The sequence below is a fragment of the Spermophilus citellus genome (assembly GCF_964194105.1).
Source record: "Spermophilus citellus genome assembly, chromosome: 18".
In the NCBI taxonomy this organism is placed as follows: domain Eukaryota; kingdom Metazoa; phylum Chordata; class Mammalia; order Rodentia; family Sciuridae; genus Spermophilus; species Spermophilus citellus.
In genome coordinates, this window is record NC_138200.1 from 65,619,323 (window position 1) to 65,636,528 (window position 17,206).

Consider the following 17,206-nt stretch of genomic DNA (forward strand, 5'->3'; position numbering starts at 1 on the left):
TAAGCCCCCAATGTACCATTCTTGGGTGGTGACCTGCATATCACTTTATCACCAGGCATGCAGTCCCTAGTGGGGGTTTCGCAGGGCTGGAGGGCCAAGGAGCCTGCACCTCCATACCCTTTCATACCCCACCCTTCCTGGTCCTTCCAGACCACGGCTTCTGGAGAGGCTGTGGAGGCCAGGCAGCGCTAGGCTGGCACGAAGGTGTGCTTGCTCCACACTGCACACAGGTGACAGGTCCCATGCCTACTGCCCTGCTCCGGAGATGGAGGTGGGAGGGGACAGTGCCGGGCAGCCTGACCTGCAGGCAGGAAGGAGAGGCAGGCTCCATTCCAACCCCCACCGGCCTCTCTCTTCAGCAGACTGGACTGGAAAGAATGAAGAGCAGAACGAGGAGTCCGGTGGGGGGACAGGCCGCGAGGACATTGAATTTGGCTTGGACTGAATCCAAGATGGCCCCTGTACCATCAGACTCATGGGGTCAGGGAGCAGGCGTGGTCACCCCCTCTACCCAAGTACTGCTGCTGCAGCCTGCTGAGGCGGGGGCTCCTGTCCTTTGCACCATGCCACGTGTCAACTCCCCGTTACCTGTAGTATACACTGTGTAATCACAAACATCTATTAGCATAATAAATGTTTTAGCAGCCATATTCCTGCAAATTACAGGCAATTCCCTCTGGTCCATCAGATACTGAGAAAAGACCCTCCAAGAGTGATCCGCAGCAGGGCCACAGCCCGGTGCCTGCCCTCTCCAATGGGCATTCCCACAGCACAGGGAGCCACCCACAGGAGCATCACCCAGCACAAGTGTTCAGCTGAAAGCACCTCCCTGGGAAGCTGCTCACAAACCCACCTGGCAGCAGGCTCACAGCTCCTGGGCCTCGCCCTACCCCCACCCAACAAGGGGACCATGGCTGCTGCCATTTCCATGGGGTGGGGAACAAGGGGGGTGGGAGAGCCCAGCCTCCAACAGAGTCGGCCCCTGCCCCACTGTGCTCCCTCTCCCTCTGGCCTCCAGAAAGATCTGTAGGCCATTCTGTTGCCTACTCCTCTGACGTGGGCCTACTTCACTGCTGGGCCTCCCACGGCCGGCCACAAGGGCCTTCAGGAGTTGGAAAGCTCTGAGCCCTGGGGAGGCCCATCTCCTGCCGTCCCTGGGGAGGCCCATCTCCTGCCATCCCTGGGGAGGCCCATCTCCTGCCGTCCCTGGGGAGGCCCTGCTGACCTGGGCACAAGGAGGAGCCTCACCAGTGCCTCAGAAGCCCATGCGTGCCTTCTTCCTGGGGGGCCGAGAGCCAGAGAGGACAGGGGTGTGCTGCTGGGAGGGGGTGGCCTGGGCACTGGGGGCCTGGGTGGGGGGTATTGGGCTATGTCCCGGAGTGTCATTTTGAAGTGGCAGTTTGGCCATGTAGTCCCGGAGGGTTTGCCGCCGCTCCAAGGGGATGCCCTGGGTCCACGGCTCCTGACTCAACTCCTGGGAGTGCAGTGCCCCTGTAGAGTCAGGCCTAGTCTCTGAGGACGCCTGGTTTGGGCTGTGAGGAGGGCTGCTGGCCTCTGGGAGATCTAAACCGCTGGTGAGCGAGGAGAAAGTGCTGGACAGCTGAGACCGGCGTTTGGGCCGCCTGGCCCGGCCCTCAGGCTCCAAGGCCCTGAACTGCCGCCTCTCCCACCAGGCAGCCCCTTGGCCTTCCCAGGCTGCCCCCAAGCGCTGGGTAAGCTCATCCTGTGGGCCTGATTCGGGCGCGGGGGGCGGCTCTGCCCGGGGCAGCGAGCCCAGGTCGCTCTGCTGCAGGAGCCGCCCTTCAGCCATGGCTGCCCGGAGTCCCTGTGGCACTCTCCCTGCATCCTTCTGCAGCTCCATGCGGCCCAGCAGCCGGCGGTGGGAGAAGGTGGGTGCAGCCCACACAGCCGGGGCAGGGGGCACCTCCAGCAGGGCCTCTAGCCAGTGGCTGCAGCGGGCCATGGCCTGGAGGCTCCAGGAAGGTGCGAGAGGCTTGGGAGGTGGGTCCTGGGGTGATGCCGTGGCCTTGGGTGCAGGGCAGGCGGGCCCAGGGTCCGGGTCGCTGGGAGGCTCGGGGGGCTCCGTGTCTCTGTGGAGGCGGAAAGGCTGGGAGAAGACGTCCCCAGCCTTGGAGAGCTGGAAGACAGTCAGGACTGGTGCAGAGGCACAGTGCGCGACAGTGGCGGCCAGACCTGGAGAAGGAAGACCCCGTGACCTGCCAGCCCTGGCAGGACTCTACACTGTCCCCAAGCTGGTGCCCCACCCCCGCCAGCACACCTATGGTTGGTGCTTCCAGACGCTCCTGCAACTGCCCCTGGCTCTTGGGTTCCAGAAGAGGAAATGCGGAGAGGGAATCGGTCCTGGAGGGAAGAGACTGGGGGGGCCCTGCCAGCCGGGGTGTGGAGGACCCCGCTCCTGGAGGAAGGGCAGACAGCTGAGGCCACAGCAGACCCCAGCCCCATGCATCTTCCTGCACCCCTCCCACCCGTGCAGACCTCACCTGTGAGGTGCAGCAGCTGAAGCTGCCCCCCCTGGCCTCCCAGGAGCAAGGGCTGGGGCAAGCCAGGGCCCGGGGGGGGCAGCAGGCGGGTGAGCAGGGGCGGAGAAGGGAGGCCGTGGTCCCACTTCAGCACGGGCACGAGGGGGAGGCGCTCGTCCATCAGGTAGAGCGAGAACTGGGGACGGATGGGGGTGGGGGTGGAGATGGTGTCTGGGGGCCCTTTCTAGGCACACGTGGCCCTCAGGATGGGTACAAACCCCCAGGGGCAGCAGCACTCGGACTAGCCTTCAAGGGCCCCTAAGTTCGCCTGCCCAGCCCTGAAGTCCTGAAGAAGCAGTGCCACTGCCAGTCTGAATGGGCAGATCGATGACACAGTGGGTACACGTCTTCTCAGAAGCCCACCTGGCCTTTCTGACCCTGGAATCTGTGCCAGAGACACAGCTAACGCCTGGAGTCCTTGGCAGGGGACAGGCAGGCAGAGGGCAGAGCTTCAGATAACCTCAGACCTCCTCCTCGGCCCTGCAGAGCAGGGGCTGTGTCCTTGCACAGATGCTCTGTCCCACCCTGGAGTCCATCAGACCCCTGAGGCCATCCCCACCTGCTGCTCCCATGGGCTGTCTAGGCCAGATTCAGCTCTCAGGGTCTGTGACTCTGGGCTGACAGGTCTCTAGCAAACACAGAGACCCCGTGAGGCTGGGGGCTGCTCACCTGGGTACAGACGAGATGGAGGGTGGGAGGGAGGCAGTCAGAGCTGGCCTGCCCCAGATAGTGGGTGACCAGGACACGTTCTCCTTTCTGACAGGAGGCCTCTGCCCCCCCACGGAAAAGCAGCAGTCCGCAGCCTGGCGGGCCCTGGGGAGGACACAGGGTCAGCCCCCTCCGGGTCCAGGGAGGAACACCAGGCTCACCAGGCTGCTTCTCATGCCATGGGGGTGGAAGACTCTGTACCCCTCCCCCATACCTGAGCGTCAACTATCTTCACTCCAGTGCGGTCACCCACTGTCAGCACCCGAGGGTGGGCGGTGAAGTCTGCCCAGCGCCAGGGAGAAGGGTCCCGGAACACAAGGGTCTCAGGGTCTTTGTAGACTTGCTGCAGCCTTTTTTTTTTTTTTTTAATTTTTTTTTTTTTTTTTAGTGAGGGGGGGGAGAGAGAGAGAGAGAGAGAGAAAGAATTTTAATGTTTATTTTTAGATTTTGGCAGACACAACATCCCTGTTGGCACGTGGTGCCGAGGATCGAACCCGGGCCGCACGCATGCCAGGCGAGTGCTCTACCGCTTGAGCCACACCCCCAGCCCCAGCCACATCCCCAGCCACATCCCCAGCCCCTTGCTGCAGCCTTGAAGAGACAAAGGGCAAGCTGTTGGGCGGGGGTCTGGGGGTACCAAGGAGCTGGAGAAAAAAACAGGGGTGACCTGGCCTTGGATCAGGGTGGTGGGCCCTGGGTCTGTTTGTTGGGTGCAGTGTTTTTTGGGAAAGGGGAATTACCCATCCTGAGGGGTCCACATACAGACGGCTCCAGAACGGCTGCAGACGGCCAGCTCCCCGGGCAGGTGCGGGCTAAGGGCACAGTGAGATTTCACCTCAGGAAACCCGGCCTTTCCCAGGCTCACCTGGCTAACAGCTGGCTCATCCTCACCTGAGGCTGATCCCCGTGGCCCCCTTCTCGACCTGCAGCGTCTGCAGCGGGGCTGGCGGCTCCTGCCTGCTGACCTTCCACATGGCACAGTGGTAATCAGAGCGGACGGCCAGCAGAGCTGAGGAGAGGACGGAGAGGTCAGGCTCAGGGTCAAGCAGTGATTCGGCCAGGAGGGAGGTGCCTGAAGGCCTTACTTTCTCCCTGGACGGTGCAGGTCACCACCTGCCGGACAGGTCCGCGCAGCTGGATGTACCCAGGGTCTCCAAAGACCCGAGGATTGCCTCCTGAGGTCAGACTGACCTCCTGGAAACCTGAGCCTCAGCTAAGGATCAGTGAGTGGGCACCACAAGCCCCCCAGGTCCTACCCCTCACCATGGACCATGCCAGGAACACCTCCTTCACCACTGGGGGGGGTGGTGGCTGACTCTCCCACCAGCAGAAAGGATACACAGCTTGTCCAGGGCACCTCCCGTAGGGTAGACCAGCTGGCCCACCCGGGCTGTCCTTCCGGGCACCCAGGCCAAGGCACCCCCAGTGAAGGCATCGTCTAAGAGCAGCTGCTCCCAGCGCAGAGCCAGCTCCTCATGCAGCAGCTTGCCCAGGAGGCTGGACACTGACTTGTTAAGCACTGGGCCCCCGAGGATGGAGAAGCGACGCTGCCGGTGGCTGATCCATGCCCAGGGACACCTAGGGATGGCAGAGGATCACGATGGGGCAGGGAAGGAGGAGGGATGGGGACTCGAGGTAGGTCAGGTGCAGAGTCCACAGTTCTACCTAGAATGTCTTTTTTTTGGGAAACCACCCACCCTGTTCCCCCAAGCAAGGTGCAGTCCCGTGGCCCAACCTGGGTGAGCACTTCACTGCTGTACAGTGACTGGCTCACAGGTGGGCGTGAGACCCTGGCCAAGTCACCAAAGTCCTTCTGGTGCCTCGGGAAGGACACTGACTCTTTGGACTCATGAGCCATCATGGTGCCACTTGAAAACAGTCTTTCTAGGAATTAAGTCAGGCAGAGGGCAGCAGGTAAGACGACACAGAGACCAGCCCATCAACCCTGAACACCCGGGCACAGGCATGCCCGAGGCCCATGGACCTGAACCCCCTTTCTGTCAGGCTAGCTGGAGCTGGAGTGCGTGGGCAGGGGAGGAACTGTGAGGGACACTGCGCCTTCCACAGGCCCGTCACCAGCTAGGCCACCCAGCAAGCTTTCTCACTAGCCACTTGCCCCCAGGGCTGGTGTCCACCAAGGTCCTGGAGCAGCCTCTTCACAGTGACCACTGTCATCTTCCTGGAGCGGCTCTGCACGGAAAGGCCTTGTCAAGCTCACACACCTGGGGATCCAGAGTGAGGGGGGGCAGGGTGCCCTTCCCAGGCTGGCGGGGTTACTCACACGGGTACCCTCCAGTTTGAAATTCTCCAGCATCAGCTTCCCCAGGGGTGCAAAGGCTATGTCCCCATGATCCCACAGGAATCGGCTGAGCTGGGGAAGGAAGCACCAGGTCACGACGCACAGCCCCCGGCCATGAAGCACCACCTGCTGGGGGACACTCACCTGTTCAGTCACATCCAGTACGACCTGGGGCTGCCTCCGGTAGTGGCGACCTCCTCGGAAAAGGAGGTCCTGGGCAGTCACACCAGGGTCCCAGGGGTCTGAGGAAGAATAGAGGTAGGGCACCAAGGTGGGCCAGGTGATGGAGGTCACCAAAGGCCCCAGGGATGCAGACCAGTGAGGGTCTAGGCACGAAGAGGTGGGGCTGAGCAGCGACAAGAAGGACAGCTGAGGAGAGACCAGAGAAGGGCCTTACCAGGACCAGGAGGCAACAGGGGCAGAGGCCCAGGTGCCAAGGGCTCCCAGAGCAGGTCCTTGGCCAGGCGAGGGATGGCATTCTGGAGGGAACACACCACAGCGGCACAAGTTACACCCTGGGCCAGCACCTGCAGGCTCCCGTCTCACAACTCATCCAGTCTCCACCACAGCCCCACAAAGGTGGCACAAGTGTCTCATTCTCCTGATGTGGAAACTGAAGCATAGAGTGACTGTCATTTGCCCTCGGTGACAGAGCTGGTATACAGAAGAGCTGGGATCGAAACCTGGCAGACTGACTCCAGAGTTCCTTTCTGATCTCCTCTGGCACTGGCTCTCAAGGAAGCCCCCTGCAGCATCGCCGGCTGACCCCACCCCACTGCTTCTCGCTTCCAGGTCCGAGTGCTCACTCTGGGAGTAAGCATCAGCAGCCCCATCGTTCCTCTTTTTTTATTAGCAAAAACAGCAGTACTAGGCGCCCGCATGCCACACCTGCTGCGACTTGGCTGGCCTGCCAGACCGGCCTGTTCAAAGCCCCTCCTGGACTGTCCCGCCTGCCTGCCTCTCTCTCACCTACTTGTCTCTGCCTGGCATGGCCTTCCCAAGGCACCTGCAGAATGCGGGGAGATCTCCCCCCGCCAACTTTAGCATCCCTTTGGTTTTGCTCAGAGCTGTGCTCACACTTTGTGGTCATCCTATCCACTGCTCTTCTCACTTGGAGACACTCACTCAGCCGGACCCTCAGGGCGGGATGGTCTGACTTAGTCACACTGTGCTCCTAAGGCTTAACAACAGCTACCCCACTCGAGCTGTGCCAATGGGTATGAATACTAATGTGAGGACCAAGTGAAGGGGCCCACCCACAGCTGTCAGCACCCTACTTCCATCCTCACCTTGGCATCGTGGGGCTGGGACTCTGGCAGCATCAGAGCATCTCTCCAACTGCACATGAAGGACAGGTCAGGGGCATCATTCATACCAAGGGGACCAGCCATAAACAATGAGGGACACAGGGATCTGGGGAAATCCATCCTGCAAAAAACGAGCACCATGTCACACCCACCTTCTCCAGAAAAGGCTTCCAGGATTCCTGGGGAGAACAAAAGTACCCTCAAGGAATGCACTTTCTTTGAGGAAGCAGATAAGGAAGGCCACAGGAAAACCACCTGCCTTCCACAAGGAAGGGGGTGGTGACAGGCAAGGTGTGACCTGGGTACAGTAACGTGAGGAGTGAGACAGCCAGGTGCACACCTGGGAAGAGGGCTGCAGGTATGAACACCAGCAAGCGTGAAAGCCCTGGAGCAGGAAAGTGAGAAACAGAAAATGCACCAGGAGGAGAGTGGAGAAGGATGAAGAAAGGAGGGGTGAGGTCTGCTTCCGCCACAGCCCTTATGGACTGTAACCAGACATCTGTAGACGATACTCCCCAAACTAAGCTTCAGTACTCCCAAACCAGGACTGAGAATCACTCTTCTGTCTTCCCACTGTTAAGCACAGTGCATCTCAGAAAATGCAGTGTCTAACAGAGAAGTGGACATCAAGGGGATTTGATAATCACAGTCCTCTGTAAGTATCAGTAGCCCCATCATTCCTCTTTTTTTTTTTTTTTTTTATTAGCAAAAATAGCAGCACTAAGTGCCAGCATGTTAGATACTGGGCTAAGTGTGTTATTCTCCTATTGCCCCTACTGTGGAATTCAGCAAACCAAGGATCAGGGACAAGCATCCACAAGCAAACTCTAGCAACAGAATCTGAGTAAGCAAACCTCTCTCCCTGTAGAACCCCTGATGCATTTTATCAATTTATTCTGTAGCTTCTGGACATGCAGAGCTGTCACATTGTTGCAGTAACTGTCAAGGAAAGAATTCTCGATCCTCAGGTCCCACTGCAGCTTATCTGTGTGCTCATCTCCTTTGCGGGCTATGAGGGCTCTTAGAGATGGGGCGGTACCTGACCCATTCCTGAGTCCCTGGCCTGGCTGCTATCATTTTCCTTTATCTATGGGGGTGGGGGTGGGACAGGCGAGCCGGTGGAACGCAAAAGGAAGTGATCAGTGAGTCCTTGTGCAGAACAGCCTAGGGGAGTGGCAGAATTATTCCCAATAAATGGGAAGACACACTAGAAAGGTCCCCGGTGAACTGTAGTGCCCGGGCTCCTTCCACACTGACCTGTCACCATGCTGCTTCTCACCACAGGGCCTCTGCACAAACTCTGGGCTTAAGAGAAGACCCCGGACCCTCCCTCTGCCCCTACAAAGTCCTTCAGCCTCCAAGGTAGGGAGGCCTCTGGCCGCTCCCCAGCTGCCGTCCTGCCAGAGCGCGGGTGGCCACCCGAGACCAGGGGTCGGGCGCCGGTGGAAGGCCCCCTACAGCCCGCCCAGGGCAGCACTGGGCACGCGCGAGCACGTGCATACCCAGGGCGAGCCCGGCGCGGGCGCATCAGGGCGGAGCCGCAGAGCCCGAAACGGGGATGCGCGCGCACTTACGCGGCCGCCTCGGGTGCCTGTCTGGGAAGGTGACCCGCGCGACTCCCGCCGGACTCTCGAGCGAGAAAGCGGAGCCCCGGCGCCGGAGCCCACAGAGGGACCGCTCCGCCGCAGCGGCAGGAAGTGCTCCCTGGGACAGGAAGTCCCGCCCCCGCGCGTCCTCGAGCGCCGCCTGCCGGGCAGAGGGTAGACGCGCGTGAAGGCAGCGCGTGAGGGATAGAATGGAGTCCGCGTCCCCGCGCTGGCGGCCGAGTTGACTTGGATTCGAATCCCAGCTCGGCTTCACCAGCTTTCCTTCGCATAGGTGGTTGTGAGGGTTAACGTGATTCAGCAAACACTGAGCACGCACTCTGAGCCAGGCACTGCACTGTCAGTGGGCACCCTAGAAGCTGGCTTGACCAATGGAGGGAGGAAGAGATGCTCCGGGAGGAGGCGACGCTGTGCCAGGGGCATCCCGGCAGGGGGCGCTTCAGACAGCGGGTCTCCAACGTGAGCGTCAGCACCTGGGAGGTTGCCAGGTGATGCTGACGCTGTTTGAGAGCCGGGCTTTGAGACTCAGTGTCCAATCGCAGAGCCACTTGCAGCGCCAGTTTAAACGGTGTCTTAAGTAGGTCTGGAATGTGGCACTGTAGTTTGCATTTCTTTTTTCTTTTTTTAAAATTTATTTTTTAGTTCTCGGCGGACACAACATCTTTGTTGGTATGTGGTGCTGAGGATCGAACCCGGGCCGCACGCATGCCAGGCGAGCGCGCTACCGCTTGAGCCACATCCCCAGCCCCTGTAGTTTGCATTTCTAAAAAGTTCCCAGGTGAGGCTGATAGTGCTGGTCCAGGTACCACCGTTTGAGAACCACCGCTTTGAAGGATCAACTTGCAGATTCTCAGCTTCCATCTACACGGGTTCTATCAGGGAGTTCCTTGGAGTCAGATGGTCCTTTCCCGTCTTCCCTTTCCCAGTCGCTGTGTTCCCTTCATGGAGCATTGTCCCAGGATGAGCACTGCACAAGAGGTTCTTCTCAACAGCAGACCTCCTACAGGGGGTATTAAGTAAACAAGTTCAGCAGCAAGTGAGGACGGAAGGGTGCAGGAGGCAGGCTTTGGGGCCTGACGACATCATTTCTTCATCTGAGCGTGGCTGGTCGTGTTCAGTCTGTGAAGACTCACTAATAATCTGTGTACTTTTCTGTAGGGATGTTATAGTTCCATAAAAAAGTCTTTTTGAAAGAGAAAAGGCCATGACGCCTTATCAAGATTTTGAACTTGGTCAGGCCATGGCCCTCTTAGTTATCTAAGAAACAGATGATGCTTCATAAATATTGGATTGATAACAGAGAGAATGAAATGAAAGGGTCGTTCGGGAAAAATAAAAAAAGAAATTTATTTAGATTGGACAAAATGAAGTCAGGCTGTTTCCAATAGGAAGTCTGATTTATCTGTCTTTTGACACTGAGATGGGCTTTCCAAATAAGTCACCTGGGCGTGAATATTTCATAAATGGGATGAGCTTATACATCTCTATGGTTTTGAGGAAATATAAAAGATGATTTTAACAGTAAATCATGAATTACAGCTTTTGTAACTGTTTCAATTTGTGATTAAAAATTGGGGGTACACAGGTTTTCAGAATTATTTTAGGGAGTATGTATGCAAAATAACTGAAGACCGGTTAGATCAGTTTCCTACTACAGCTGTACCAAGTTGCCACAGCCCTAACAGCTTAAGACAGCATGGTATGTTACAGATCTGGAGGTCAGAGGTCCAACACACATCTCACGGGCTAAGTCAGGGTGTCCGCAGGTCCGTGTGCCTACTGAGGCTCTAAGGGAAGGAGCCGTGGTCTTGCCTTCTCCAGCCTCCAGAAGCCACCTGCATTCCTAGGCTCAGTCCCCTTTCATCCTCAAAGTCAGTGTGGCCTCTTGACTCTTTCTCATGACTCTTTATCTCCCTGTCGCCCATTTAAGGACTCCATTGATCATGTCCAGATAATCCAAGATAATCCCCTATTTTAAAGTCAGCTAATTGCCCCTTGCCAAAAAACATATATTAGCAGGTTCTTAGGATTCGAATGTGGACAATCTGTGTGTCCAATTGTATTCCCTCCTTTCTTCTTTTCTCTGGGTTTTAACCAGTTTGTCTTCACTAACATATTTACCATGCAGTGAAGTGCACACGTCTTCAGTGAGCAGTTCATTGAGTCTCTACAAAGGTATAAACTCATGTGATCACCTCCTGGATCAAGAGAGACCATGGTCACTCAAGAATATCCCCTGGAGCTGCTGACCATCAATCCCTCTTTCACAGAGTAACCACGATTGTGACTTTTATCACAATTTTGCCATTTCAAGACTTTACAGAGTTGGAATCATGAGATAACAGTTTTGTGCATGCAGCAGTACTTTCTTTCTAAGTAACTGTAATCGGGGTTCACTTGATGCTGTGGCTGTATCCTTTGTGGCTTTGAAATTTACGTTTCTTTCTTTTTCCCATTGTTCTTTTCCCTAAACTTCTCTTCCCTGATCTTCTTTTCCCTAAACTTCCTTCTGAACTCTCCTCCTTATTCTCATTTTCTCTGAATCACCTCTATAAAACCCCGTTCCTGCTGTTGGGGAAAATCACAGTCTTTGGCACAGGAATCCTGTGTTTCTCCTTTGCTAGCAAAGCAATAAACCTTTTCCTTAAGACCTCGTCTTCATTATTGGGTTGGCCTTGAGGAGGAGGAGCGAATTTTCAGTTATTCTCCATTGAATGACTGTCACCATTCGTTCAGCCACCCTCCTTAGGTAGGCATTGGGGAGGTATCTGGGTTTGGCAATTCCGCTCAAGTCTCTGTAGATGCACGCAGCCATTTCTGAACACCTACTGCACTGTCTGATCGGCCCCAAGCCTTATTCCACTCTCTGGGTGGCCTGCCCCACACAGTGGAATTGTTCTTGCTGATGCCCATCTTTGAAAAGTGTGGGAGGAGAAGACTCCCCAGCCAGCCACACCCACTCTTCTGAAGTCAGAAGTTCCTGTTTCACCAACTCTTCTCCTATGTCTTCAGTGTGCACAGTGTCACATCCTGATGGGCGTTTTCAGAACCCGTAGTTCAAGCTACAGCAGCAGCCACAGCAGCCACCACAGATCTTCCACACATGGAGCTGAGGTCACGCTTTCCCAGTAACTGGCTGCTGAGGAGTCAGAGTGATGGGGCAGCCCACCTCAGCAACTGTGCCTCACATCATGGCAGGCCTTAGGTAAACTGTCCTCATCCCTGGCTTCATCTTTTCTTTTCTTGTCTCCCGCTCGCCCCTCACCTTAAAGCACTACAACTCAGAAGCCCTTCTAGGGAAAGACAAGGGGCCAAAGGGCGAGTCTTTGGCCAGTAAATAATTTTGTTTAGATTCATAAAGGCCTACAGGTTCCTTTTAAAGTGGATGGCACTGATTCCGTGGGGCTGCTCAATAACGACACCCGCAGGCTCAGGGGCAATGAGGGGCCATGGTTTGGGGCTGTTCTGGGACAGGAGCTGAAGTGTGAAACTGGACGAGAAGCCCACAGACCCTCTCGGTTGGTTTCGCATCCTCCAGGCCCACTCAAAGCTGGAGACGCTGATGGAGTGGGCCCCACCCTCACCCGACCTGGCACAACGCCCACCACCCGGCGCGTGGGACGTCGGGCTTCAAGCCTCCTTCGCCTGGGGCCAAGGAGATCAGGGAGGCTGGCTTTCCCATTGGCCACGCTGTACCCCTCCCCCAGCTCCAGGGCTCTCATTGGCCAGTGCTACCCGGGGGCGGAGCTCCAGACGGCTGTCAGCCACGTGTTCCCACGTGAACCGGCCCGCGTGTAAAAGAGCGCGCGTGGCGCTAGATCCGGTCCGCGGCTTCTCCTGTCCAGGCATGGCGTCGTCGGCCAGCGCGGCCTCTGACGACGGCGGTCGCAAGAAGCCCCGCCTGGCGGCCTCGCTGCAGATCAGCCCCGGGCCCAGTCCCTGGCGACCCTCGGCCGGCCTGGGCCAGGACGCCTGGGGGCCCCCGCGCGCCGCGGAGGGCGGCGCGCAGGCTGCGGGGCGTGGGGCTGGGGTCGGGGAGCCCGGGCCTGCTCGGGCGCGGGAGGACCCGGAGGTGCGCCCAGGGGGGTTCCCCAGGGTGTTGGGGCCCGCGGGCGACTTCCCCACTGCGGCCCGGCCGCTGAGCCTGCCGCTCAGAGACCCGCCGCCAAGCCAGGCGGAGGCCTCGCTCGCGCAGTATGCAGCCGGCTTGGGCGTCTCCCTGACCTTCCGAGAAGACCCGGTGGCAGGTGAGGCCCAGCCGGGCCGCGCTGTGGGGGGAGCCACGGGGTCGCGGGGCAGTAGGGCCACTGCTCACCCGCCCCAGGTGAAGCAAGAGAGGGTTGGTGGGCCGGACCCCAGCCCGGGCCTCCAGGTCGACCCCCGCAAACAGCGGGACCGGCCCCAGCAGACATCTGGCCGTGGCAGGGTCTTGGCTGGTGAATATTATCCCCACCTGATGCCCAGGAGTCTAAGGGACGGGCCCCAAGACACCCAGCCTATCTGCACCCCCTTTAAAGGACCAGTTTTGCAGTTTCACTTGCCTTGCCAGTACTGCAGATTTCTGAATGAGGGCCGACTGCAAAGACACTGTTAAGCACAATTTGCAATATTTTATACACAACATATAGGAATAGGAATAGTCATTACTGTGTCCTTCTGTCTTCCCCAATACACTCCCAACTCCCAGTTTAAACAGTTTTAGTATGAAATCTAATTGCAGACACCTTGCCCCTTATTCCTAAATACAGCAGTGTGTCTCTCTCAAGAACAAGGTCATGGCTTGCGTAACTGCAGTACAATGATGACATTCTGGCAATTTGGCATTGATGATATAACACTCATCTAACTATCGTTCACATTTACATTTTGCCAATTTGTCCCAATAATGCCCCCATGGCCATGATTTTCCATCCTAGCGTAACACATTACATTTGGTTGTCATATATCCTATAATCTCTCATCTCAAAGAATTCTACCATCTGTCGTTCACAGCATTGATGTTTTTGAAGAGTAAGGGCCAGTCGTCCTATAGATTGTCCTTCAGTTGGGACAGTCTGTTTTCTCGGGATCAGACTCATTCTGTGCATTATCAGTGATGTCACATCCTGGCAATGCATCCCATCAGGCGACGTGTGATCTCAGTTTGTCCTTCAACTGGCGATGTTAGGGAGAGGATTTGATTAGGGTGGTATCTGTCTGTGTCTTTGCTTTCCCCTTTGTGCTTAATAGGCCAGCTGAGGGGAAACTTGGAGAGTGTGTAAATATTCCGTCCCCGTAGCCTGTTACCTTGTGATTTCCACCAACGATTTTTCTGTGAGGATTTTCTTAAGTCAACATTCCTTGCTGGTTTTGATGCCCTTGTAGTGTCCTGCATCTCAGTTCTAATGAGGGTCGCGAAAGTGGGATCCTCTGCAAAGGGCAGGGCTTTTGAGAAGCAAGCAGCAAGCACTGTGACATTTAGGTTCCCACCCTTGACCAGGTGAAGCTGGTTTTAGGATTTCTGTCTCCTTGTGTTATCAGAAATGCCTGCAGTGATGCTGTTGTCTAGGAATATTTTCCAAATACGAGGAGGGGAAGAAATAAAAGGTGTGTCTGGTGGCAGGCAGAAAGCTGTCCTCTGAGCCCAGGAGTCTCCACCCTGAAAACAGCATTGCCTGGGCTCTGGAGGCGGCCCTGGATTTCGGTCCTCCTCCTCTTCCCGCGTGCTGCCTGCCCTTCCCGGCCTCCCCTGCACAGTGCTTTCACCCCTGTGTGTTTCAGAGGCTTTGCGTTAACAGGGCAGAGCATGCCCAGGATCACACCACACCTGTGTCAGTAGAGTCCCCAGCCAGGGGTGGGTTAAGCTCTGGTTGTCACTGTGGCTGTCCTCGATGGCAGACGTCAAGAGGAAGCCTAGAGGAAAGAGTCTCTCACTGGCAGGTGGGAGGCAGGGAGTAGGTGTGGCACCCTCCCTAGGAAGGGCCCTGATGGGGACACAGGCCAGGTGGGGCCTTCCTCACTGCCTCCTTCCACAGGTCCCTGCTTTCCCTTGTGTGCGGAACTGGATGGAGTGGTCTGCCCTGCAGGCACCGCGAACAACAAGACAGAAGCCAAACAGCAGGCGGCACTGTCTGCCCTCCGCTACGTCCACAGCCAGCTGGAGAGCCCAGGTAACCTCGCCTCAGCCTGCTGGAGAGGTGCCGTGGCTCTGGGGGGGTGTGGTGGTGAGGGGGACACGTTGCTGCTAGGACCTCATGGGCATCAGTAGGGGGATGTATGCTGACCCCTGCTCCAGTGTCTTTGGAAGTCCTGCTCATGCTAGGGCAGGGACTGTTTCTGAGAGGTGGAAACAGCCTCTTCTTCCCCCAGCTTCCCAGAGGGTGGGAGGGCAGACCCCGGCACCCATGGTGACTGGCTCCCCTTCTCTCTCTTTCAGAGCCTCCTGAGACTTTCAGCCAGCCTCCACTCACCTCCCTGAGCATAGGTAGGTGGACGCGTCCTGAGCCCCGGTGTGAGAGGGGCGTGGTCTGTGGTCCCACCTACGCCTCTGGCCCTTGTACAGAGAACATCCTGACACATGAGCAGCGCTGCGCAGCTGTGGTCAGCGCTGGCTTCGACCGCCTGCTGGATGAGAATTCGCCATACTGGGCCTGCAAAGGGACGGTGGCTGCGGTCATCCTGGAGAGGGGTAGGGATGGCCTGTCCCCTGCAGCACCTTATGGGCTCCTTGGGGTTTCTTGCCCTGGGCTGAGCCCTTCCTGTCCCTCCCTGCAGAGGTCCCAGGGGCCAGGGGCCATGCCAAGGAGATCTACGAGGTAGTGGCCCTGGGCACTGGCAGCAGCAGCTGTGCTGGCTGGCTGGAGTTCTCTGGCCGGCAGCTCCACGACTGTCACGGACTGATCATCGCCCGCAGGGCCCTGCTGAGGTGAGGGCAGGTGGGGCAGGTTCTGCCAGAGCCCCGGCCAGGACAGCAGCCCTAGCTGCCCCCTGCCTGTCATTCCAGATTCTTCTTCCGGCAGCTCCTGTTGGCCACACAGGGGGGTGCCAAGGGCAAGGAGCGGTCTGTGCTGGCCCCCCAGCCTGGGTCTGGGCCCCCCTTTGCCCTCAAGCCCCGGATCTTCCTGCACCTCTACGTCAGCAACACCCCTAAGGGAGCCGCCCACGACATCTAGTATGTGGGCCTCCTGGGAGGGGGCTGCCTCCGCTGGACGAGGACTGGGTCAGAGGCGTGCCCTGACTCTGGGTCGCTGTCCCCTGCCTGCCTTGCAGCCTCCCGCTGTCCTCGGAAGGCAGCCTTCTGCACAGCCCATCCTTCCGCCTGCAGGCGCATGTCCGCGGACAGCTGAAGCCCGTGTCCTACCTGGCGCCTGCGCTTCGTGACACCCATGTGGGCTGCCTGTCAGCCAGTGACAAGCTGGCACGCTGGGCAGTGCTGGGGCTGGGTGGTGCACTGCTGGCCCACTTTCTGCCACCTCTCTATGCCACCAGCCTTGTTCTGGGTGAGGGGCAAGAGAGGTGGCAGGGCGAAGTGGGCTCTGGGTGGAGTGGGGAGGTACGGAGGTGACTCAGACCATGACCTGTGCCTCTCTCCACAGCTGACCCCTGTCATGACCCCCCTACTCTGAGCAGGGCCATCCATGACCGGCCCAGCCTGGACGGTGTCCTAGGGTCACGCCTGCCACCTCCCTATGTCCGGACCACCCTACACCTGTTCTCAGGGCCCCCGGTGGCCCCCTCCAATCCCGTCCCCAACAGCTGCCAGGGCCTGAGCCTCAACTGGAGCCTGGGGGACCCAGACGTGGAGGTCGTGGACGTGGCCACTGGGCGCGTGAAGTCCGAGTGAGAAGGCCCCCGGGGCGGGTTGAGGAGGACCTTTGGGACCAGCTCCCTGCCTGCAGGGTCGAACCGCAGCTCAGGATGGCTGGGACTGTGCCTGGTGACACTGTCACTGTGTGGAACAGACCGTGGTTACTGCCACAGGCCGCCTGCCCTCTCGTTCCCTCATCTCCACTGTCTTTGTCCCCGCAGTGCCGCCCTGGGGCCTCCCTCCCGCCTCTGCAAGGCGTCCTTCCTCCGGGCCTTTCGCCAGGCAGCCTGTGCCCTGGGGAAGCCTCACCTCTTGGCCCCGAAGACCTACGAGGCTGCCAAGGTCGGTGCCTTCTCCAGCCCTCTTCCTTCTGCCCTCCTGCACCCCGGCAAGTGCCCCTCTCACGCCACGTCTCTCCCTAGGTGGGGCCCTACCAGGAGGCTCGCCAGCAGCTCACCCTCCTCCTGGACCAGCAGGGCCTGGGCGCCTGGCCCTCCAAGCCCCTGGTGGGCAAGTTCAGAAACTGATGGTCCCTGAGCAGAGCCGAGCCCAGGGTTTGGGTCTGTAGTGGGGTGGGGGGTGTGGAGGGGCACACTAGGGTTTGAATAAAGAAGTGGTTTCTGGTGCACTCTGTGTGTGTGTGTGTGTGTGTGTGTGTGTGTGTGTGTGTGTGTTGGGGCAGTGGGCTGGGTGGTTTCTGAGGAGAGCCCTTCTGCCCCTCTGAGAACCCACTGCAGCGTGGGCTCATGGGTGTGGGGACAGGTCTGGGGTGGGGGTCTCCTGCCCCTGTCTTCCAGCCAGGGTGCTGGGCCAAAGGACAGGCTCTGGCTGCTGTTGGCAGTGAGGTGTGGGAGCGGCTCTTCCTCACTGTGGAGGCCCTGCGTCCCTCCCTCCCAGGGCTTGGGCCTGGGGGAGCAGCCGAGAATGTGTGGGCCCAGGTGAATGGTGGGAGGCCTCAGCTG

At 58.3% G+C, this 17,206-nt stretch overlaps 2 protein-coding genes across 3 annotated transcripts; one reads left to right on the plus strand and one right to left on the minus strand.

Moving 5' to 3' along the window:
- Positions 1-54: 54 nt before the first annotated feature.
- Positions 55-8,537, minus strand: TAF1C (TATA-box binding protein associated factor, RNA polymerase I subunit C). Of its 2 annotated transcripts, XM_081273569.1 has the most exons (15): positions 8,429-8,537; positions 6,837-6,975; positions 5,945-6,026; positions 5,692-5,789; positions 5,530-5,619; positions 5,365-5,438; positions 4,588-4,826; positions 4,334-4,450; positions 4,140-4,257; positions 3,989-4,060; positions 3,463-3,598; positions 3,210-3,353; positions 2,502-2,676; positions 2,279-2,416; positions 56-2,193 (listed from the first exon to the last, which is right to left on the minus strand). In XM_081273569.1, the coding sequence occupies exons 2-15, from the start codon at positions 6,972-6,974 to the stop codon at positions 1,256-1,258; spliced, it is 2,559 nt and encodes an 852-aa protein (XP_081129695.1). In that variant the 5' UTR covers position 6,975; positions 8,429-8,537; the 3' UTR covers positions 56-1,255. The 2 variants fall into 2 exon arrangements, with proteins under 2 accessions (XP_081129694.1, XP_081129695.1); XM_081273568.1 differs by having other exon boundaries at positions 55-2,193; positions 5,530-5,789.
- Positions 8,538-12,245: 3,708 nt separating this feature from the next.
- On the plus strand, positions 12,246-16,862 carry ADAD2 (adenosine deaminase domain containing 2). Its single transcript, XM_081275111.1, has 10 exons — positions 12,246-12,705; positions 14,473-14,607; positions 14,874-14,921; positions 15,000-15,125; positions 15,212-15,362; positions 15,441-15,608; positions 15,707-15,936; positions 16,033-16,276; positions 16,466-16,586; positions 16,667-16,862. The coding sequence occupies exons 1-10, from the start codon at positions 12,306-12,308 to the stop codon at positions 16,769-16,771; spliced, it is 1,728 nt and encodes a 575-aa protein (XP_081131237.1). The 5' UTR covers positions 12,246-12,305; the 3' UTR covers positions 16,772-16,862.
- The last annotated feature ends 344 nt before the right edge of the window (positions 16,863-17,206 follow it).